The 24,711-nt window shown below is 38.9% G+C and overlaps 1 protein-coding gene across 1 annotated transcript in view; it reads left to right on the top strand.

Moving 5' to 3' along the window:
* Positions 1 to 24,711, top strand: part of VCAN (versican) — a gene marked incomplete at its 5' end in the record, with an annotated part of 109,661 nt that overhangs the window by 35,635 nt on the left and 49,315 nt on the right. The window contains one exon of the mRNA XM_082497196.1: positions 2,432 to 2,725. Within this exon, the coding sequence (XP_082353322.1) occupies positions 2,432 to 2,725 (294 nt within the window). The remainder of the gene's footprint in view (positions 1 to 2,431; positions 2,726 to 24,711) is intronic.

Here is a 24,711-nt window from a genome sequence, read left to right as displayed (position 1 = left end):
AACTTTTTACATTCTTTATGAATTTATCATCACAAATTCTCTTAATATGTCAAATAGGTGGCAAAGAATGTGACTTTGGACTTCACTTATTTGAGCATTCTGGTTAGGATGCATTTACCCTTAAACACACAGGGTTTTTGATCATTTAGTTTTTCTGGTAAAACGCCCTTTGACAAAGATGGTATCTGTATGACAGCAGCTGACTTTAAGAGATGAACCGAATAAATAGGTGTGGTGTCAGTAGAACAGATTCAATACAAAAAAAGATATGCAACCCATCTTTTAATTGTGCAGTGTTATCAATATTGCATATACGGGCATAGTCCAAGGCAAATTTAAGGCAGATATCCATATAGAAATGTTCTTGTGCAACTTGAAAGAGTACATTCTCTGCAAATCGACCTCTCTTGCACAAGTACTGACTGAACCCTGCATTTTGAAGTTTTATAGCAAGACATAACTGTTCACTAAGTTTCTTTGCTTTAACAGAGTGCAGATGACAGCTCAGAGGAATAAATACCCCTAACAATAATGATGTTATGCACAAGCTCCATTTGGAGGCAGTGATCCGGATCAGTTGATGGAAAAATTGCTTTGCTATTAATCTTGCACTGTTTACCCATCTTCCTGTGTATTCAATAAGTTTCTCCCAGAAGGAATGTTGTGGGATTGTTTGACATAATTTAGCTTTTGATCCATCATAGTTGTTTCTAGAAACCATTAAAATGCATTGGTTTTCTTACTTGTCCCATTTTCTTGTCTAACCAGACCGATATCTGCTATTTAATTGCAATCATTTTAACTACTAATTTTCATATACATCATGGCTGCTGTGTGAGAGGATAAGTGAATAGTTCTCAGAACAGAGGGGGCTGCTCTGGAGAAGTCTTTCTTTGCTCCATTGTTTCATTATACTGCTGATGGGACAATATGGTGGGGTGATTGTGTCCATCATTCTGTATTGGCTGTGATACCAGATCTGCCTCTTGATGCAGAAAAAGCTGTTTTCTGCAGAAGGGTTTAATAAAAAAGTGCAGTGTTTGTGTGGTCTGAAGAGCTGAATGAAGCATTCTGGTACTTCTGAGGATGAATGTTTCTTTGCTTTCCTTGTCTCTCCCTCTCCAATAGACATGCTCTGTCCCTTTACCTCTAAGTTAGAAACTCCCTGAACGTGTATAAAGAAACTTACACTACGGAATTGATATTACAGCTGTAATAACAAATCAAGAGTTTCTAAGAGTTTCTACCTAGGAGGAAAAAGAAAATTGGCACATTGCCTCCTTTCACACTTGCATTCCTTTCAAGCCTGAAACAAGCGTAATATTGATGTGAATGAAACTGCTTGGGCTGATGTAGTTTCTGTCTGCCTTTTGCTAGGTTGCCTTGAGACTACTGCAGAGGTAAGACAGATTGCATGTCCAATATGAATAAGCAGTGCTTTCCTGCAACATGACTGTTGTGTTCTGGCCTACTGTGGTTGAGGAAGAGAATTACTCTCTTGTAACAAATATTTTGAATTTCCAGTGTTTTCTACAGCTGAACATGCTGATTTTACATCTCATCAATTCCATCTGAAGTCTGAACAAAAACTAGAATGGAGTTAACTTTCCTGTTTCATTCAAAAGACATGAACATTAGTGCGTTGAATTTGTTTATAGTGTTTGGTTGAATGAGGCAACCAAGCCAACAGCATAATGGTGAATTAGCTTGGAAGGTAAATGTTAGATGTGCTATTTGTTTTGTTTCAGTTTCCAACTGGACAATTATTACTTACAAATTGTTATTCTGTGGAAGCTAAACTATACTACCAGCATTCTAGAGTAATTCAGCTTTTTCACACAAAAAGGGCTTTGTGCATGCAACGTCTAGTGCATTCCCTCACCTGTTTCCCCATGAGGCAAGATCAAGACTGATGGAAATATGACATTAGGAGCTGCTGTGGAGCAGCCAGTGGAGAACATTTGCTTTTTTTATGTGTCTCAAGTGAGATTCTAGTGATGACTAAAAGGGTCAGGTAAGAGGCTTGCAGATGTAAAAGATTTGTTTTACTGAGAAAGTAAATTTTGTTGGACTGGATTTAATTAGTGCAGTTGAGTTGCAAAGTCTACTTCAACAGAGGTCACAGAGGAGCTTCAAGGCTGCTGTTACTTCTGCTTAGAGATTGAGGGAGGGACTCAATCTCCAACCGCAGTGTACTTAGTGGCATAAAGTTTGAATATAAATACTAATGCTTTGTGGTAGGTTCATTTTCATATTCAAATCTGGGATATTTGATTTTCTAACTATCTGATTTTTTTAAGAAGAAAACTATTCAAAAAATTTTGGAAAAAAATCCCAGTCTTGCAGGACACTGACTGGAAGAGGGGAGCTAAGCTGACTTGATGGTGGAATGTGATACTCAGTCTTTGTTATCTTTGCTTTCTTCCTCTAGATGAAGTGGTTCATGTCTCAGCCCCTGAGAAGCTCACCTTTGAGGAGGCTAGAGAGCTGTGTCGGAAAAGAGATGGCGTTCTTGCTTCTGTTGGGAACCTGTATGTCGCCTGGAGGAATGGCTTTGACCAGTGTGACTATGGCTGGCTGGCGGATGGCAGTGTTCGTTACCCAGCCTCAGTGGCAAGACCCCAGTGTGGTGGAGGTTTACTTGGGGTGAGAACCCTGTATCGCTATGAGAACCAAACAGGCTTTCCTTATCCAGATAGCAAGTTTGATGCCTACTGCTATGAACGTAAGCTTTTTTTCAGTTATAATTTTCAGTATGCTCACAATGCTAACCCTGAAATGTGTTTTCTTTAATATGTGTTTTGTTTCGGTTCTTCTGGCGCACATGAGTTTTTAAATAATTGTTTTATCACTATGGCTTTAAAAAAAAGAGAGAAAAGCTCCACTAAAACAAATGTCTTAATATTGGCAGATAAAGATGGGCAAAGTTTTAAGGTAAGTTTTCAGCCTGAGTAGTGTTATTACAGAGGGTGACATACCATACCCACAGTCACGCTGAGTCTGTGGATGCAACATATTCTGGTGCCTGAGTGCACCCTGGTATCTTTGTGTCATGCCAACAAGCATGAGAACAGAAGAAACATCCTGCTTGACTAGGTGAAAGACTGTCATTTAACTTGATATTCTGTCTCCAGTGTTGGCAATAAGAGAGACTGTTTACAGACTGCATAAAAGCCTGGCCATTTTCAGGTCTCTGAGATGCCGGTAATTTGGGGGCTATCTCTGAGTTCCAGGCATTTAGTCTCATTGTATTTTTTAAGCTTCTAAACCAGTTGTAAGTTCTCCTCTCACTCGCTCAGTGTTTCATTTGCCAGTCAGCTGGTAATGCGAATGATCTAAATTGCTGTTCTTATTGCTGTTTCCTTCCCTCCTGGTATTTTCAGAGGCGTATCAAACATTTGCCGCATTCACTGGTAGACTGCATCAATCTAAACCAGATATTCTCTACACCTGTCAGCTTTCCTTTGGCTTTGAGGTTAAATATTCCTCTGTAACCTCTTCCATCTTCACTGCCAGCAGCCTTGCTCTGCTGTTATTATGGTGCAGCCTGTCCTTGCATAGGTTGCTTTTGTCCCAAAGTTCACCAGCTTCTAGTGTGCCTGATTTTGTCTTCCCTATATCATCTCACCTGTGTATCAGTTCCAGATCCCTGCCTGTCTCCCAGGCCTTCCTGGAACTAGCAGTGCTTCGTAGACCACCACCATGGAAGTCTTGGTATCATCTGCCTGGCCTCCTCCAGAACTATCCTCCTACATTTCTCTCTGTCATTAGTGATGACTACTTGTTCTTTTCCTACACCCATCCATTTATCTGATGATGTGCAACACATAAGTTTCTGTGCAGCCCTTTCAAATACCACAGAGCAGCTATCTGTGTCTGTTAAGAGAGGATACCATCACCTTGTTTCTATCCTTTAAGATACCCTGCAGCACAGGAGTCTTTTTTATGCAAGAGGACACTGATAGTGTTGGAAGGTGCATCACATCTAAGAGATCAGAGTGCTTCTTCCCAGCTGAATATCCTGCTTCCCTGAGACTTGCAGCCTCCTCAGCAGCATAGGGAGGTTGGACTGCTCAACAGTTTTCCTGCAGGCCTCTCTGTTCAAGGAAGTTCCTGTAGCTGCAAATAGTACAATTGACATTAATGTGTAAAGGCTACTTGTGTGAGTTAAAAGTTCAGAACTTGGTCTTTAGCTATGAATATCTAGGTTTCTTGGACTCAGTCCTTGACCATAAATCGGAACAGCCTGAAATGTGCACCCTGTACTGTCCCCATTTTTGTGGATGATGAAGCAACTGCAGCTGCAGATCTTTCCAACTCAGGCATTGAAGACTCATTTATGAAAAAACCTTACTGCTTGAGAACAAATCTCAACATCTGGTGTAACATTACAGTTTGGCTGTCCTCAGACAGTCCTCTCTGCGATATTTTAACATAGGAATTTTTGTGTTTTGTTTTTTTTTTTTCTTTATTACATGGGGGTAAGATGTTCCAAAACTTTGCACATGGAAGTAGTCCTACTGGACTTCAAGGGAACTGCATACAGGAATAAAGACTAGTTAAGTTCAGGAGTGTGTGCTGTAATCTGCAGAGCAGAGCTTTGACATATCACTCCTGTTCCTCCCCCAAATTGTTTATGATCAGTTATTAGTGTCGTGGGTCAAAATGACTTTAATGGGGATGAAATTCATCAGGCCCGCTAAAAGACTGAAGTAGGGACTGGACATTTTGCCTGCAATCTAGTCTTTAGTTAGGACAAATTCCAGCTTTCTGTTTGTGTGAATTTCGCTCCTTTCAAACATCTGCCTTCTCAATGTTACTTTTGGAAGTTTTAGGTTACAAATTCTAGTGACATACCATTTTTTTCTAAAAAAATCCTTGATAAGTATTGGGTTGTTGCCTTCTGTATAACTGCTTTTTTCTTCAAACTCTTGCCCTTGATACAAGGAGAATAAATATTTCATCAGTTTGCAATCCAGGAAGTAGACAGTCTATGACTATTGACTCTTGCAAGAAGAAAAAAAGACTAAACAGAACCAACACAATTTGGTAGACAGTGGGCTGCTTTCTAGCAATTTTAATTGCAGTCAACATTACATCAGAATTAATTGAACATTACTAGCTAGATGACTCAGGTTTTGCCAAATGCATCTGGTTTTGTGTAGGGAAATGCAGGAGTGTAATGCTGAACCATGTACCTGCACTCCTTCAGGGTGCCTGCCTGCCACAAATTTCAGAAGTCACTGAAAGCTCTCTCTCCCTCTCAGAAGGTGCTTGGGTTCTCACAGGAACCAGATGTGACTCTTCATTGCTTTTGCTAAAAGATTTATGCAAGTGGTGAGTAATCAGTACTCGCTGTGGAGCATCTTGGTCTTTCACAGCTTGAGCAGCTGCCTGAACCAGTGGCTGTAGAGTGAGTCACTCTTTCCTCTTGGAGCCTTGGAGGTAGTCCCTTTTTGGGGGCAGTAATAGGGAGAGAAAGAAAAAAATGCTTCTACAGTATATCAGGATTGAAGTCCTTGTTTCAAAACATCTCCTGTCTGGAAGTTTCTTCTCATTATCTCTACTTCAAAGTTTCAGCACATCACATGAAGTCCACTATCCTCAAGCTCTGACTGCTTTTAGCTCAATATGAAGCTTTTACACAGCAATTCCCACAGTGCCAGACAACAGAACACTCCTCCCAAACATCATGACTCTTTCCACGTAACTCCAATGCACTCCACGCTCTTACTGTGCTCATTAGGTGTCTCACATTACATTGTTATGTTTTCCTTCTTGCCTCAGTACCCAGTCACACCAGCAACAATCTTCTGTTGCTGACAAAGAAGAAAACAGGGAAGCTGTTACATGCATTTATGAGATCTTAATCAGCTAAAGGGAAAAACACAGAGGGCCTCTGTGAACATGGCAGGATCAAGTCAGCTACCCAGGTAGCACCAGCGCCGAAAGTCTGCAGCCCAGATGTTCATGCAGCGATTTCAGGTTATTTACAACATCCCCATAAAGTTTCCTCTGCCTCCCGTGTGAAGGCTAGTGAAGTTCCCGTTGACTCTGCTTCGAGGCTTATGGTCACAAGTTGCACGTTTAGTCTGAAGTGACAGGGCACTGATGAAAGACCTACATCTGCCACTTTTACCATGCTGAGTAATACTCCCTAAGTAAGGCCACCAAAACACATGCCTCCCAGCCACAGAAGGATGAGTCCAATGCTTGAATTTACACATACACTGAAGTAATAGTTGTGTGGCAAGGCAGGCATCTGTTTTAGTCATTACAAAGACAAATTGTATATTTAAGAAAGGGGATATCTCTTTCTTCATCCTTGCTTAGAGTCTTCACTCCTATGCTGTGAATAAAAGACTCTCTGGTGGAAAATCTCAAAATACTAATTTTAAGTTGCAGTTAAAAGAAAATTCAATCTGTATTTTGAACATTTGACTTACTTTTTAAAAGGGATCATATTTACTAAAATACATGAAAACCAGTAATCCAAGCAGTAAATTCAACTTACAAATGATATGCACTAGTTTCAAGAAAACAGCCAACCTGGACAACATTTAAGAGTACAGTTAAGTTCAGGATTTTAACTTCAGAAGTGTTCTGGTTACAAAATTATGTTGTACGAAGTGTCTTGACTTTATGAAAATAAAAGTGGCCCAGACTAATGATAGATGATTTAAAATTTAAAAGTCTTGTTAAAAAAATAAAAAAACCTTCTTCACTTTGATCACAAGTGTTCTTCACTTTACAGAAACCACATGGCTCTGAGTTTCTGAAATACTATCCGTGTGTTTCCTCTTATCCCTCCAAGACTTTTGCCAGACTTTTTAGTTCTTCTTTTTTTCTGAGAGGTACCTAACCATGTATCTGATGGGGCTTGAAAAAGTTTCAGGTTTGACACATGATTAAGTACTTGAAACTGCTTGGAGAGGCCATCATCAGAGGAAAAGTTTTTCAAGTGTTAACATATAGGACTCCTATTGACAATTAAAAATAGTTTTAAAAAGATAGAAAAACTGTTGCTGAAGAGTTTCTTATGTTTGTTTGTAAGAGAACAAAATATTGTACGAGCAAAAAAAAAAATAATAATTTTTAATGGGTACCTTGTTAATAGTTCTTGCAGAGAGCTATATGTATTTATTTCTTTCCATCCCTCAACATCCCAGTCTCGCTAGATCTAATTCACTGAAGTTTGTGGGAATCTTGCTACAGACTTCAACTGGCTTTGGATGGGGCATTTTATACTACAGTATCTGTAGAATAAATTGCACTCCAGAAATGCACTAATCAAAACGTATACAGTTTTTGTTCTACATACCTGCAACAAAACTGAACTTGATGAACTTCATACACAGAGGTGGCTGAATTTTTGAAACAAAAATCTGTGTTTTGCTGAGAAACACTGATTTATTAAAGCTGAATTCTTTCATAGACCTGTATTGATTTTGGCGAATCTTTCAGCAAAACATTTTTTTGCTTGACTCAAAACACGTGTTGACCGTTTTGCTCTGGATTTGAACATTTTGCCTCAGATATGTTCTTTCATTTTGATTTTGTTTCATGCATCTCTGTTGTTTCTCTTTGGTTATGCCACTTTGGTTTGGAATTATGATTTCGTTTTAGCTGGAGATTCAAAAATTCCAGTTCTGAGACAGTGTTGCCATATGTGTTCATCATGAATGGAATCCACATTGTTTGATCATTTTAATACAGCCCAGTCAAGAGTGTATCCAAGTCAACCCCTGCTTGGGACTGAGGGCCTCTTTGATGCTTCATCTCTCTAAATCTCAAAATCAGAATGCACTTGATAGAAGAAATATAAGAAGCAACAACCTTCATAGCATGTAACAGGACAGGCCTTTGTAAGATGAAAGTCGAGAATAATTTTCTCTCTAAAAACCTCTCCCCTAAGCATCCCAAAACCTCTCCAACACAAACCATTTGTTTCTTCTCAGTTCAAGCAAGAGTGTTTCACTAGGACAGGGGTGTTTGGTAATGCAAGGTGATTTGCAAGCTGTGTTCTTCTGTGGAGGACTTCTGAACAGGGAAAGACAAAAAAAGCCCCTTCTTTAGGAGGTCCGACAATATGAATCACCATGATTGCAGGCTGAGGTTCAGAAAACATCAACTGTGCTCCACTTGTCTAGCAGCAGAAAGGATAAGATTTTTAGGCATAGCTCAAAAGCTGGCAGAAGAAATGTCTTCCCTTTTGCTGCATGTGACTTAGTTTGGAAAACTTTGAATAACTAGGCAGTTCTGTCCTTCTCCACAGCAACCGTCAGTAGCTACATGTCCCAGCTATTTCCTGGATGAGGGAATTATTTCCAGCCTGATGTCGGTGACTGTATTATGGGAGATCCGTGGATTTTTGATGAGCTTGGGAATAACCACAGAATACTGAAAACATCGGGCGTGGTGGCACCTAGGAAACAAAATTGTCAGTCTGAAGAAAATGAAACACAATAGACTGCTGAACATAATAAAGCCATTGTCCTCCACCATTTCACAGTCCAGTATCAGAATGGGTAAAATACTTTGAGCAGGCAAGCATCTCAAGGTCATGGCACTGACCACAGTGTGTACAAGGCTGTTGGCTCTTCTCATGCTTCCTTTCCTCTCTGTGAAGGCGAAGCTATGTGAGGGGATTAAGCTGCCTTAGGGAGGCAGCTACCACTAGATAACAATTCTCTAGCTTTTATTATTTTGCTAAGAAGGTAGATCTCTACGCTTCTCTCAGATATGCAGTTTAGCAAGACCTGCATAGCTGCAGAGATCTCCAGTAATAACTTGGACCAGGTGTAGGAGGGATAAATCCCTGAAGCTCTTTGCTGAGTTTATAGGAACAGGGGAACATCACAGAGGCTGTGCACACCAACAGCTCACAGCATGTTCCTTTCCCCACTTTGCTTCGGTTGCGTGTTGAAGGAATTTCAAGAAGTCAATCAGACCATGCTGAAAATGGCAAGAAGATTTCAATCCACGTAGACCTTGCTAGTACCTCACCCTGAGAAGGAGGAGGTGGTGGCTGGGTGCAACTTAACCTTTTAAATGCTGTGTAATGTATAAACAGAGAGAACTTGATTTATCCATCTAGCTGATGTAAGTGGAACAACTGATCGGAGCCTCTGGAGGTGGACCTTCAGGAGGAGACACTTCTTTTACCAGAGGAAGTAAACTTGCATTTATCTGAGTCATTAAAAACTGGATTCTGTAAGAATAGTCCCTAAGTGCAAACGTGGTGGACAGAGGGAAAGAGGAAAGAAAAAAGGACATGGTTAAAGACATTTTCCTTTCATTCCCTCAAATCACTGAACAGGTCAGGTAACAAGGGCAGGATTAGAAGCAACAAGGTGAAGAAATAAAAGATGTATCTCTACGTGTTCAAGTACAGGAAAGATAAATTGGTTTTGCTCTTTTTTACCTTTGCTCACTGCTGTGGGAACTGGGTACCTGTGGAACATAACGGGTAATTTGTCTCCTTTTGCACTAGCTGAGGAGAGCAAAGCAGTAAGATTTTTGCTGTCGGTTCCTGACCTGAGTGACAATCTTGGCTCTCTTTGTTCTTCAATTGTTTTTTATGGTCAGGAAGCAAAGATTATTGCTTTTATTTGGTACTGGCATACTGATTCATCAGGAAGAGCTGACTAAAAGGGCTCACTGAATTTTTGTCCTCTTTGGCAGTTTTATTATAAATAATGTGGAAAGAGAAATGCTTTTTGCTATTATTCATTTGTGGATAGATTGACAGGTCATAATTTGTTCACAGAACTACACTTGAATGTGGGGAAACCAGGAGATAATATATGCTTCCCGCTTTAACCATCTGACTTCAGAAATTACGAAAGAGCAAATGGCTTTACTTAAGAGTATTTGTGTTCACAGAGCTAATAGAGCTGCCACCTCTACTGTTTTGTTAGCTGGAAGAAAAGAACCTTGGGCAATGGTGTGAAGAGGATGCATGACCTTTCGTTATGTTTTTAAGTTTTGCCTTACAAATAAGATAGACCAATAGCTTTTAAATATATTTTTTTTAAATTATTTTTAAGAATCTCATTCATTTTCTCTGTTATGGCACATATTTTGTAAATGGGAATGAATACTGCATTTAGATTTTTAAACTATTTTTCTCATTGCGTTGATGTCAAAACACAGTGTCGGTAAGTGGAGTTATAGACTTATAACACCCAGAGTTATAGAGGAACTCTTATAGCTGCAGAATCATATTTTGAATCCTCCTTATGCTACCACACATCTCATAAGTAATGAACAAAACTCCACATCCCCTGTCCACCTTTCTGCTTCCTGAATGAACGGGTACTGAGTCAGTGTAATAACAAGACTTTTCTGCTCAGTCTGTAACCCAGAGCACCAATTTTTTTTTTTTTTTTTGATCTGTTCTTACTCTTAGACTTGTCGAATTTAGGAGGTTCTCCCAGTAATTTAAACTCCAGCTGGCATAACTTTTGGAGCCAGGGGAACATTCAAGACTGTCCTCTCTGCCAGGGTTGGTAACAGGGAAAGGACAGACACCCAGAACAAATTTTACAAAGCAGCAAACAGAAATTAGCATACAAAAATACACAGAAATTGAGCAAAGCACCCTCTCTGCATAGGCATCATTCTCTAAATGGGCTCAAAGATGTAAAACCATTTTGACTGTCTCTACATTACTGTTATTTTGGAATAATTTAATTTGGCTGTTATTCACTTAAAAAATTCACAATTTCCCTTTTTTTTTTTCAGACTTAAAACAATTTTTTTGTTGTTTTGGCTGTTAGCAATGACTCAAACCAATTTCTTTTTCTATCTATCTGTACAGTCTTTGTTCTTCCAGGTTCTTAAGTACATACCTAAATGTAAACACAGAAACAATATTTCTAGGTGCAGAGAAACTGCTCACGTGATTCAAGTTAGACACATGGTTAAAAAGTTCATGGGACTGGTTATGCTGAAAGTGCATATTTATAAATCATAATATATATAATCTTTAAAATAAGTATTTTCTGCTCTAGAAAGTACACCCAGATATCCTGAAATTATTATTAAACAGCACAGAACATAATAAAATCCCTATTTTATTATCACAAAGTTAAAACACATCTAAAGTTATGTACTGTGATTTCCTTGAAAAAATATTAAGTTTTAATACTGCTCCATTATTTTGAATCCTTATTTAAACAATAGTGGGAGAGAAGAGGAAGAAAATGCTGTACAGCAAAAGCATAAAATAAATAAACATTGAGTGAAAAAATATAGTATCTCTGCAAAGTCGTATACACCATCCAAAATCAACTTCATGCAGGTTGTTCAATATAAAAGGAATTGATTAAAAACTGACAAGATAGTCTTCGATCTGAGCAGCTGTTGCTGAGATAATTTGCTTTCTTGCTGCTAATACGTTCATGAATTTTATTAGGAAAATCTGCCTCATGTCTTGAATCAGAAGAGGGACAAAGGAGATAGCATATTGCATGCGTGATGCAAGGCGTACAGTAATGCAAAACATCTGGATGGAGTGGACGACAGTTCAAACTGATGCTCAGTCTATTAAAAAAGCGACCTTCTCTTTGTTTTTTTCTTTTCCTGCAGAAAAAAAAAAACAACATTGATAGATTACTCCTTGAAGAAGCATCTTCTTTTGATCCATTCAAAGTTTGCGAAGCTGAATGATCTGTATGAAAAATCTTAGATACTGTGTTTATGACAAAGCAGTTTTAGAGGCCCTGTAGTTGATTTTAACCAGAACTGCTCTTTGCACACTGGTAACCCTGTGTCAGTTTCCACAGGAGAAAATTTGTCTGTTTGTTGATAAACTCTTAAAAAACATGTGCTTTTCTTACACCAGTATGTGTATTTAATATTTATTGATTCACTTATTAATATAAGCGATTCAAGTATGCTTGGTGTTTTTTTCAGGTTTACTTCATAAATGTATACCTATTTTATCAAGTAATTAGCAGATAATGAGTCATGAAAAACAAATAACTGCAACTCAGGCATAAATATGTGAACCTTTGAGATTTCCAAGCATTCCTTGGAAATTGGGAAGGTACATAAATGGTCATGAGTAGGCATACACAATTTCCCAGCAGTGATGAAATAAAGTTACCTTTTTTTCCCACAGATTTTAAAATCTATTCTCATGCTCTCAGTTTTGTCTAGATTTGTTAGACAGTATTACATTTTAATATTCTTTGAAACAGTGATCTTGATAGTCACTTAAAATATGGTAATTGAGGTCTGAATCAGTACTTGATGTTGGCTGCAATATAAATTCAGTCTGCATTAAGGAAACTCATCCTATGGTTAGAAGGGAGAATATGAGACTATGGTGTTTCCTTTCCATTTTGCCATAAGAAAGACCTATTAAGGCAAATTGGTGGATTCTTTGGTAGAAGTTAAACAATTACCAACTACCACTCAGGAGGACAATGCTAACTTACTGGAGTGCACTCTTCACTCCATAGTTATGAAGTAAAACTCTGTGGTTTAAACCATCCTCATGCAAGCAGAGAGGGAAAGAAATTGTGAGAATTTGTTGATTCTTGATTGCATAAACACCAGCTCACACTTGAATCACATAGGCATTGAAAAGAGCAATAAACATCCACTTTAGGTTGTAGAACCCCAAAACACAAAAATCACTTCTGTTAAGGCTGTGCTTTGCTTAGTGGGATTTCAATAACTTTACTCCTTCTTATTCAACTCAATGTTTTAACCAAAAAAAAAAAAAAACCCAGTATGTAAGCAGCTAAGTCTTCACCCAGTATGTAAGCAGCTAAGTCTTCTTTGTAAAACCACAAAAAGATTAAACATACAGTAGGGAAAAGAATACATTTATTTTTGTGCTGGCAAAGAACACCACCACTTCTAAACATCATGACATCAAGTTCCTTTTCACTTTCACATCTCATTCAAGAAAGCTGAAATATCAGCTCTTTTTCCTCATTTCCCTACTCTGTAAATCTACCTATTCTTCTAGAAATCCTAAGCAGCCATCATCTTGGCAAGCCTGTCTACTTCAGGGTAAATTAAATAGGTCTCTTAAAAAGGTGACATTTTCAAAGGTTGGTGTGTGAAACTAAACAAATATTTGTGTGACCCTAACTTACACATGTGGAATTCATATCTACAAATATCAAAGGGGTACCTAATTAGACATGGGTGTGTGAAAAGAACTGATTTGTGCATACATACTGTGTATGCTTGAGTATAAACTGTCATTGCACAAATACGTGACTGAGCCGGGCGGGTCTGTCTAAATTCTTCACTTTTCTTCCTATTCTTTGCTCATACTATTAGCTCCTGCAAGTCCCGAGTCAGTCAGAGGCTGCACCGTCCTCTAAAACATCTTCATCCACTTATGCTAGGAAGTAAAAATGCTATCTCAGAATTCACTTTTCCCCCTGACAAGTGGTATTTATACTTTACATTGAGTAAAATTTCCTGATCTCTTTTATTAACTGACAGCTATAATATTTTGGCTTCAATATTTTCTTATAAAATACTGTAACTGTTTCGATTTCTGCATGTTAGGGGAACAGACTTCTTTGCTCTATTAGAAGATGAGCAATATTTTCTTTTGCAAGAAACTGTAGGTGTAGTTGTGTCTGTCTGGTAAGTAGTCTTCATACACACAGCCTGTTTAATGCATTCTTCATATGTTTAGTGTGATTTAAAGGACCATATTTTGCTCTTAACTTGCATCTGTATAAGGGTTTTGACTCTCAGTCACTTAGCAATTAACAGCACTGTCTGCTCCGATTGCCCTTCTGAAGATTACCGACCTGGAAGAACTGGTAGAAGGGAAGGTGTTTCCACCCTGGGATTTTCCCAAGTAAATACTGTTTTTTTAGCACAAACTCACCTTTTTCAAGAGTTTAACATCCGATAAAGACTTTGCGGAGTCATGGTTGTCAGCACACATTTCCTTCTCAGACTGGATTGGCAGAAGGAGTGGAGAAGGGATAAGGTATCAAGATTCTTTAAAACATCACAATGTGGTTCACTGGAAAGACCTTTCTTTGTGTCTTTTGTGAATCTAGGATAGCTGCCCCCTTACTCTTCCCGTCATTTAGAAGGTTCAACAGTCTGCCTTTTCATGTTCAACGCTCCCGTAGAAGCACTTTTGTGTCAGAAGGAGTTTCATATGTATATCTTTGAAGTGTTTTCCAAAGATCAACATCATTATAGTATTAAGTTTACGATCTTATGGTTTACTGTTCTCGCCTTTCCCCACAATAAATTTCTCTTAGTATAATTTAAATGCCGGGCAGCATCTCTTGCAGTGTTGTAAAATAGTGCTTTCTGATGGCATGTTTGTTCCTGTTGCTTAAACATGCTCTCACTCCTGTAAGGGTTCCTTTTCACAATTTGTAATTAAGTGCTGAAAATAAACCAAAGTGGTATTTCACTCCCTTTATACATGTGAGTTGTATGCTACAGTAAGCTTTGAAGAAAACCCACAGCTTTGCAGGACCACTCATTCATGACATCATGAAATAAACTTTCATATTCCCAGATCGGTACTTAGCTTTCTGATGGGTACTCGTATAATATGAGGACTTCTATGGGTAATTGTATAAACAATGAATATGAAGAAAACTTCTACTCATCTCATTTCATCTGACTTAAAGTTATATGTTCTGCAGCTTAATGTGTTATTTTATGTCATTCAAAGCTCTGTTGTATGCTAAACAACTCCATAAAGCCTTTGACCTTTATGCTTATTTCTCAGTGTAGCATTTAGCTTTTGTTGGGAACATTCAAACTGAATTAATGTTTGTTTGTGTTCTGACTGAATGATTCCTTAGCACTTTTTTTTTTCTTTTTTTAAGGTAAAAAAGTCATATCAGAGCCTACAACTGTTAAGCAGATTACAACTCTGAAAACTGACATTGTGAAGTCATCAACTGCTAAAGTTACTCTTACACCTCCTGTGTTTGAGACTTTGATTACTGAAGTGGCTGTCACCAAAACAGAGGTCCCCGCTTTGGAGGAAACAACCCTAGAGACTGAAGAAGACACAGAGATGACTACTGATGTGGCTGAGGAAAAGAGGGAAATGGAGGTGCTTATGGAGAACATTAAGTTAACCACCCTTCTACCTCAGACTGTCACAGATGGCGAAATAAGCACTTACGATACACTGGGAAGGACTGAATATGATGTTTCACCAAGGTTAACAGAGAGCACATCTGCAGCTTTGGAGCTGGAGCACACTTACTCTGAAGCAGAATTGCCCGAGGAACAAGGTAGGTCTGAAAGCATTGAGGACGCTTTCTTGACCTCTATAATTTTTCAGGATAGCACAGCTGTAGCTAAGAGTTCCACTGGTTCATGGGAAGATACTGAAACAGGAGATACACAAAAACATGATGCTGATAATCAGACTGAACAAATAGAAGTGGGTCCTATGATGACAGCTACAGATAGCTTGTTACCAACTTCTCGGAGAGAGTTCCCCAGGACAGGGACTTCAGTTTCACTAACAAAAGAGAATATGTATCTTGGTGCCCACTCAACAAAAGAACCCACAAAAAAGTCGATGGAGGCAAAATCTGACAAGAAATTTACAACTGTTGTAATCCCTAAAGCTTTGTTCACTGATCAGTATGATCTTACTACAGAGGGGGAGGGCAGAGAGAGCATGTACACCGTTATGCCTGATAGAGTTTCTGGCATGGCTACGAGTAGTGTCCCAGAATCAGATGTGCCTGCTGCATCAGAGACACTCGTAGATGGGCATGCAGTAACCACTGGACAATTTTCTACATCAGATGAGTCAACTCCATTTGTTAAATTTAGTTCTGCGACGGTGTTTGATAATGAGGCGTCAGCTGAAGGAAGCAGAGAGGACCTGAGAGATATGCAGCCTACCGTGTCATCTGGAATACCTGTATCCTTTTCTGTATCAACTGTTAATCAAACAGGATCTGAGGCCATTGCTCTCGGAGGAAGTACTGTTTCCACACAAAAATTTGGAGAAGGCATCACACCTATTACCCGCTCATCTCAGCAAACAGAAGGATTGGTTGTTTTAGAGGAGCAGGAAAAAACAAAGGAGCCAGAAACAAGAACAATGGATGTTACGATCCCTCATGCCGCAACCGTCATTCCTCCTTGTGTTACAGGAGAATCTGAGGGATGTTCTGCAAATGAGAAGTTCACACAGGGTCTTCCAGCTTCTGGCATATGGCTGCCAACAGATAAAGATCAGGGGTATATAACAGAAGAGTCATCTCATACTAAGAGAATACATGAGTTAGATACAGAAGATGGTATCTCTGGAACAGAGCCTACATTCTCTCCAGGGCAAATTACAGAAAATACACAGCATCCAGGAGCTCAGATTTCAGCAGTTACAGATGAAACTGAGACAAGCATGGAGCCAGAGGAAACGAAAAGTGATGAAGAAGCTGTATCAGCTGATTTTGATCAGAGTAAAGATTCTACAGATGTCTCCCATACAAGTGGCTCTTTGGATTTGGAAATGATCACAGTATCCAAAATATCAGTGGATGAAAGTAGTACAACAATGAAGTCTTTTAGCTTCTCAGGTGTTACTGTATTACCCACTGCTATGCCCACAGTCATGGGGGTAACTGAACACGAAGGAGATGAAACATCGGGGTATGTTCTGAAAACGTCCATTCCTACCCTAGAAGTTGAACAAAGAGAGGCTACTGAGACATCAGTAGCGAGGCCTGCTGAAGAGGTGTCTACTGAAATGGAGGTCTCACAATACACAATGACAGAGGAAGGCCAGACAAGCGTTGTGACATCAACTGAGGAGGAGTCATTGGCAACGCTTCAAGACAGAGAAGGAACAACATCAGCTGGCTTTGGAGGGACAAATGAATCTATTATATTTACAGATGTAACAAAGGTAGATACTACAGTTCCACAGAACGAACATGATGCTTCCCTGGTTCCAGTTACTGTAGAGAGTGGAATCACTGGAGGTATGCCAGTTACTCCTTTTGATGGTATCTTTCATAAAGAAGCAACAGAAGCAACTGAAACAACTACAAAATATAGTGAGAAGTTCCCAGAAGAATTCTCCACAAAGGATCAAGATAAGGAACCAGATACTGCCACAGAGTCTACCTTGTATGTGACATCTGTCCAAATACATGAACAAAAGACAGCACCAGGATCTGAATCATCTCAAACAGCTATTCAGGAAAAACAAGATGAGACAGGTTCAGCTTATGATGAGACATATCCAACAACAGAAGTGTCAGTGCCTGTAGTGAAGCTCACAGATTATGGAAGACATGATGAAACTGTCACCATGACCTTGCATCTCACAGTGACTCCAAAAGCTGAAACTGCTACTGATCAAGAACAGAAGGTCACTGAAGTGATGCTTGTAACAGCGGGTACTCAAGCAAAAACATACGAAAGCAGGGGAACCCCCACCAGGAAAGACGACAGTGATGCAGTGAGCTGGGAACCTGTATTGCCCCCTCAGATGATGCCAACCGGTCATTCTACTGTGCAAAGCATTACTCATCTGACTTTGGGAGCGTCTCCAAACCAGACTCTGGAAGGTTCAGGAGTATCAGAAGAACCTGAAGAAATCAAACCGGCTACGTTTTCAGCTAATGCAACAGATAAGGCAACAATTCTCAGTGATGTAACAACACCTCCCATTAGTGCTGTAGACAAAATTCAACCTACATCAGCATCCAAGCCTTTTGTTACTCAAAAGTCACCACGTATCATTCCCGAGGAAGAAGAGGAGGTAACAAGCAATGACATCATCATAATTGATGAATCTGTTTCTCCCAGTAAAGCCACTGCTGATGATGATCTGACAGGAAAGATGTTAGAACCAGAAATTGATAAGGAATATTTCACAGCATCAACTGCTACTGCAGTTGCACGACCTACTGCACCACCCAAAGTGAAGGAGGCCACAGAGGCTTTACAACCTCAAGAGGTGTCTCCTTCTACTTCACACCCTGATAATGGAAATGACATAAGATTGTATGTTATTCAAATCACAGGCAATGATACAGGTAAGATTTTGCCTTTTAGACCTGCAGTCCATCAGAATGGACAGTTTATCAAAACAAACCAGTGTACTTTAGAATGTACTGGAGGTGTTTCTTGGATCACTGAAAGATGCAAAACACAAGTTTTATCTAGACGGGAACTTACTAAATATTGGTAGGTCTATTTTTCTATCCATTAAAAAAGCCTCAGAAATATGTTATATATATGGTTTGGGGTAAGATTAATTTCTATGCAAGAATGAATATGAAACTCTTGTATTTCCTCTTAAAAGTCATGATGGCTATTGTCCAGTTTTCTTATGCAATGTTGTCAAGCCACTGATTTAACTTCAGCTATCTGTGAAACAAGCATTTTAATTTCACAGCTTCCATTCCATGCATTACTAGTCCTAAACGAAGCGCTAGATTATTTTAACATTCCATTAGTCTGCAGCAATTAACAATGCCATGTACAGTGTAGTCAGCTAAAATAGGTTAAGGCACTGTACTGTGTCCACAAGTGGACCTCCTGTGATTTGGGGGAAGGCGTTTTGCACATTTTTGTAGCATATAATAACATTTTTTAGTCCTTTTTACAGAATCTGTGATGCAAATTGACATAATTTTTCGTTTTGTTACATTTTTTAGCTGATGGCACTGTACATGTGTATGTAGCTTCAATTCCATGGGTATCCAGAACAGAAACTCCTGAAGTAGCAATGAACTGTTGAGTTTTATGATGAATATGTCTCCATAATGTAATAGCTGAAGGCTATACAATTTTACATTAAAGAAGCCTGTCAGCTGACTATTATTTAAGATGTCTTGGTAAAACCTTATTTTTTAAAATGAAATGTGAAAGAACTAACAAAAAGGATAAAGCTCAAAATATCTTTTAGGTTCAATGTTGCATTCTGTTTAATTATTTTATAGTTATTTTATAATTTTTTGAAGGAACACAGTAAAAATTCATTTTATATTGTATATATTAACTATATGCGATGCTTTTGAATGGCTATATAAGAAACTTTTTTTCTTATAGAAGTAGTTTCCTTGAGATATGCCATATCATTATTGTACTTTTCATACAGTGGATTTCGTGTCTTTATTCACTTTATGCTTATTATCCTACTTTACGTTTACAAGATGTGAAATTGCACAAGTCATATCAATGGTAGCTTAACTTTCTATTTCAGAAAAATAATAGTTCTGTTGTTTTAACATTTAAGCACTGCTTTTGTTTCTGTGGTATATTATCATTTTGTCTGAAGCTTTAGAAGTTGCCTATGTCTTGGAAGTCTCAATTAAATGAGACAAGTCCGGTAAGTCAGAACAGAAAGGTAATTTCTGAAGACTAGACTTAAGCCACATGTGAAATACTTTTGCACCTGTGGAAATTTGGTTAATTTGGCTTACTAATGGTTGGACTGTGTAGTAGCAAACTAGTTTTCCCTGTTACCTTGTTAAGTTATACTACAGTTTATCGCAGATGGGAGAGTGGGTTGTGCTGGGCAGTTGCATGTTGCAGGTGGACAGAAAGAAGTAGGATGGTATGGGAGGGTGTGGAAACCAGGTGTTTTCTTCAGATAGTGCACAAGTTATATGATTCAGGATTTCTCTGCATATACATCAAGGATAGTCTTATTTTATACTTTTTTTCAGAATGGTATGGATACTGTGATTCATTAAGTTAGGAATTAGTTCAAACTGGATTATCTAAAAGTCATATCTAAATGTATAGCCACTCTTCATAGTCACTCTTGTTTCTACTTGGGTGATCAGGTCCTTAGGACAGACTTTCTTCAGGGTTTGCCTTCTGCATCTTCACAAACTTTCTAAAGCTGTGCATGCATTTTCCAGGTGTATATGTGCATATGTGTAGGGGTGTTTATAAGTGGAGCTAAAACTGTACAACCTTGAACTTCTTCCTTTAGGAATGATTTAGTCTGCCAGCATGGAAAAAGAATTCTTTTTCTTGAAACATTATGCAATTTTCTATATGGCAGTATTTGTATTCTCTTTAAATATAAAGGGATTTATCACGTATCTATTCCAAGGTCAAAAAAAGAGATTATTTTTCTGTTTTCAGAATCTGACAGTGGAAATGCCTCCACTTAGCTATCCACAGAGAAAAGGCACCCTATATCTACTTACCACACGTTAAGTTAGAGCTGCCACAGATTTATTCTCTTTTAGGATTTAGATTAGTCTTGTCTTTTCTTTCTTCCGAAATGAAATATTACATCTCAAAAATCCTGTCAAGTCCAATTTCACTTCATTGTTCCTCAGTCCATAAACTCTTTTTTGTGCTGAAGAAAATGTACATAGGAGGTGCTGTATAGGAATGAATTTGGCAAACATTACTAACATATGCCTTTCAATAGGACAGAGTTCAACTTCTTATTGTATCACTCTGTTTGAAAATTGAACCGCAGTCATACAGGAACTACATAAACTGTACCTTTGGCTTTTTGTTCTCAGCTAAATGGGAACAAGAAATACAGTTTTCATCATGACGTCTCTCTGATAAAACAAAGGTTTTTTTCTCCATTGCTTTGGAATGTTTTCAAGGTAATATAGCTTAGAATTCTTAAATAAAATAATCAGTGAGGGCTATAAGCAAAGGCCTTTATGATTTTCAAGTCAAGAGTCCAAAAGTGCCTCCTAAGAAATGACAACTTGCTTACCAAAGCCCTTCAAATACTAACTGTTTCAAATAATAATAATAATAAGACGTTTGCTATTTAAATGGTATTGTGTATAAATGAATATAATATTTTCCTTCTCGTGTACGCACAAGTGTTGGAAATATTTATGAGATTAATTTATTCTTTTTTTTTTCATCTTTCTTCACCTCCGTGTTATTCAGCTTTTGCCAGAAGCAACAGTTTAATAGTGAAGCAGGGCTCAACAGAAATATGGTACCATGTTTGTTTCCTATCAGCCGTATCACTTAATTACAGCAAAAACTTGGTATTATACTAACACAGCTGAATATTATTCTCTGCAGCTCCATTTACCATCTGTAGCAGAGGCATAATAATATTTAAGTGCTCCATGGAGGTGCTATTAGGCTTTGTTAGTTATAAGCAATATTTTATACTCCATGTGGAAGAGAAGGGACATGCCAAGTGAGTGGAGTTTTGAGAGATGGAGGCATTTTTAGCAGTTCCCAGCAAGCAAGGCAAAGCGTATCCCTTGCAGCACAGGAGTCCCTTTGCGATTGGTGAGTGTCTTACCTCCTGGTGAAGGGGTGGTGAGAGCAGCTCATTGCTGCTGTGGGTCGGGTGAGCTCGCCTATGGCCATATATTGGTAGAGGGAGAAGTGGGAAGGATTTCTTGCACCTTTCTTCTGAGTCTCAAACCCTTGCTCAGCTGGCACCAACTTTGCTGAAGCGCTTTGAAGTCTTTGGCTGGAATGTGCTGTCGATGTATGGAATGTGTTATGGATGTATGGAATGTGGGGGATATTATTCTTCATTATTATTGTAGACTCAAGCTACACTTGAAAGACGTTGAAAGTTGACTGGGTTAAATTCAATTAAATATACTGGCAAGGATCTCAGGCTGTCTTAAACATTCCCCTCCCTCCACTCCCCCACCCCCCACCCCCCTTAATGTAAAGTAGTACCCTATATAACTAAAAGTTGATATTAAATATTTTCAATTTTTAATAGAATAAGCCCTTAAATTTATTAGACAAGAAAAAGTTTCTCCTGGAGGACTTCTTTTCTTACACCGTCCCAGAGGTAAATAGTTATACTCCTAGCTTTTAAAATGCATGCTTGCAATCAATTAAAGCTTTCATAAAGGAAGTTTCAGTTACTTTTGGATAAAAAAAAATACCCATGGAAACAGAACTAATTTGGGGGCCTAGTGGAAGGTCAAGCTCATTAGCTTAAATTCTGGAAAATGCACTCTAATGCTGATAAGAAAGAACATACTGCTGAATAGATTAAGCTGCTTATTTGTATAAGAATACAGCAGTTTTCATTGAGAAAATGTATTGTACAAACAACCCATATACTTCCATGTGAGCAAGTGTGAGGCAGGTGCACAAATTAATGAGGGATATAAGGCATGTTTTTTCTGACAGCCTATGACACATGGGCAGATCTAGGGCAGGTGTTCCAATTAATGAGGGGAATATATTTGTGCATGGGGCAACATCCCTTTCTAAGCTACAAAAAGGACCACGCACATATTTGATAATGGAAGGAGCTTGGAACTTCATTCACTTGAGTGGAACAACGGGCTATTCCCTTGGGATCGTGACCATGTTGTGAGAGTGAGAAAGCAAAATAGCTCTGCACTGTGATGTGTTATCGCATTAGCAGTTTTCCATTGCATCAGACAGGATAGAGGAGTTTGTCTTTCACTGCAAAGATGCAAAACTTGCCACCTCGTGCCCTTTTATTCATAGCTCCCATGTATTGTGGTGGTAAGAGCTGATGCTGTTGCTGGAAGGTAATGGATTAGCAGCTGAAAAAAAAAAAAAAAAAAACCCAACCCCAAACCTGAAGGAACTTTTCAGCTCATAAAGCTTTTATGAGCTGAAAAATGCTTGTGGGGGTGTTGTTTAACAGTGGTTGAGGGGATGCTGGAAACATAAGTCCTGTCTGTATCAGGAGTAATTTGCACACCTGCATTTTCTGGAGACATTTAAAAGTCTTCACTTAGTGAATATGTTTCAAAGTGCTTATTGGACCCTGGGACTCACACCAGCTCTGTCTGGTTTCTTGTCCCCTCCAGCTTTGAACCGAATGAAATTGCAGGAACTTGTGCTTTGTAGATGTGGAATTTTATGGAAGGAGGTTACAAACCTTTGCGTTTCAACATGTAATTCTCTGACATGCATATTTCTGTCTTAGCAGTGTAAGAGGGCATGTGAAATTTGAATGAAATGCAGAATGGTAATGAGTCATAGTCATAAACCTTAACAAAGAAAGCAGAACAGAGTCTTTTCAGGTCCGTCTTAGGTCTTGTCTTGAAATTCATTTAATCTTGTTGTCTTCACAGTTCCTTCTGGAGGGCTGTCCCAGATCGCCATGGCTCTCTTTAAGTCTGATTCTAATATCTAGCCTGAATTGCTTCTTGGCCAGTTTATACCCGTGTTTATTCTTGCCAGCATTGTCTTTAGCTTGAATAGGTCTTTTTTCTTCCTGACACTTATCCCTTGATACTTTCATTTCTCTGTTCAGTTATAGAGAATAACCATGTCCCCTTTCAGCCCTCATTTTGCTAACTTCTGAGGGGAATGCGTGCGTGGGAGAGTGGAAATGCACTGGGAGCATGCTGGGGGGAAAGACGCTGGCTCTGTCCTGGAGGCTGTGGGTGTCAGGATGGTGCTATGACCAGACCAGATGATGGTGTTGAAGGACAGGAGCAGCATGCCTTGCAACACCATTTCCAGGCAGCACCTTACTTGCAATAGAGCCAGCTTAAAAGCATGCAGCATTTAGGCTCGTACCTGTCTGCACCTGTACCCACATTGTTCTCTTTTAAGTTATTTTGTTTATACCCACTAGCAAATATCTATCTGGACACTGTTCTTTGTAGTATACACAGATGTGCTACGTGCAATTTTTGGTGTACTTTTCAAAAATTGCATGTGTTACAGAGAGGTTTCTGCTGAGCGTGGGGGGACTCTGACATTTATGTGCTGAAATGGCCATTTGTTTTTCCTAAAATGAAAAGTATGCGCTACGGAAACCTGTTGTTTATTCATAGGGCCTATTTCAAATCAAAGTTTATTGTAAAGGAAAGATGCTGTTTTGCATTCACTGCATTCTGCTGCATTATGCAATGACTGATAACACACCCAAATGGATGTGTATGAATAGGACTTCCCCGCCTGTGCAAGCTGTTCAGCTTTCTTAACAACTGTTTAATTCTTGATATCACTGTCGTGAATTTAAGAGAGGTTCCAAATTTACCTAAACATTGCTGTGAGAAAAGTACCGTTTAGCTTTCAAGTACATTTTGACTTGTATGCATTTGGATGTGGTGTTCTGTGGCCAGAATGTAGTTTGGTATTGTGCAACTAGATTAATCTGAATTCGTTTCTGGTGGGATGTTGGAGCAATAGTAAAAGTGGCCTCATGTGGGCTGAACCAACTTCCAACCTTATTAAATGCAAAATCTCCTATTTATTTAATGGAGGGCTGGGCTTGTCTCCTTATTAACTGTAACGTTCCAGCTGACATAAAGACTATGGCAGCTGCTGCTCCTCATCAATGCTGGAGAAAGACCATGTTCCCCTGCTGCCCTGAGCACAGTGCAGTCAATGGATGTGGTCTTATTTTAGTGCTTGAATTAGTAATGTGGTCCTTCTCAGTAGTGTTTTGTTTTGAGCCCTGGTCTTGTGTGTTCAGCTAAGAAAGAAAAACACTCACTAGTTTTGAAACACATTTACAAATGAAACAGGTTTGCTAATGTCCGATAGCTACTCAAGTCATTTTCATGCCCTGAATGACCAAACTCTCCGTGTTATTCATAAAATCTGGCATAGAGACAGCCAAGTTCTCATTTTGTCTAGAGTTACTGAAGTGTTAAATGCTGAGTAACGTGGCCAGATTCTGATATCATCTTCCCCAGTGTAATTACACCATAGTAATTCCAATGAGGTGATTGAGAGAAGAATTGTCGTGGGGATGTGGGGATGGTAGGTATCAGAACGTCTTCATAACATTTACAGCTTCTGCTT

Source organism: Vanellus vanellus, assembly GCF_965231255.1.
Source record: "Vanellus vanellus genome assembly, chromosome: Z".
NCBI classification, from domain to species: domain Eukaryota; kingdom Metazoa; phylum Chordata; class Aves; order Charadriiformes; family Charadriidae; genus Vanellus; species Vanellus vanellus.
This window is presented reverse-complemented; position numbering and strand designations above follow the sequence as displayed.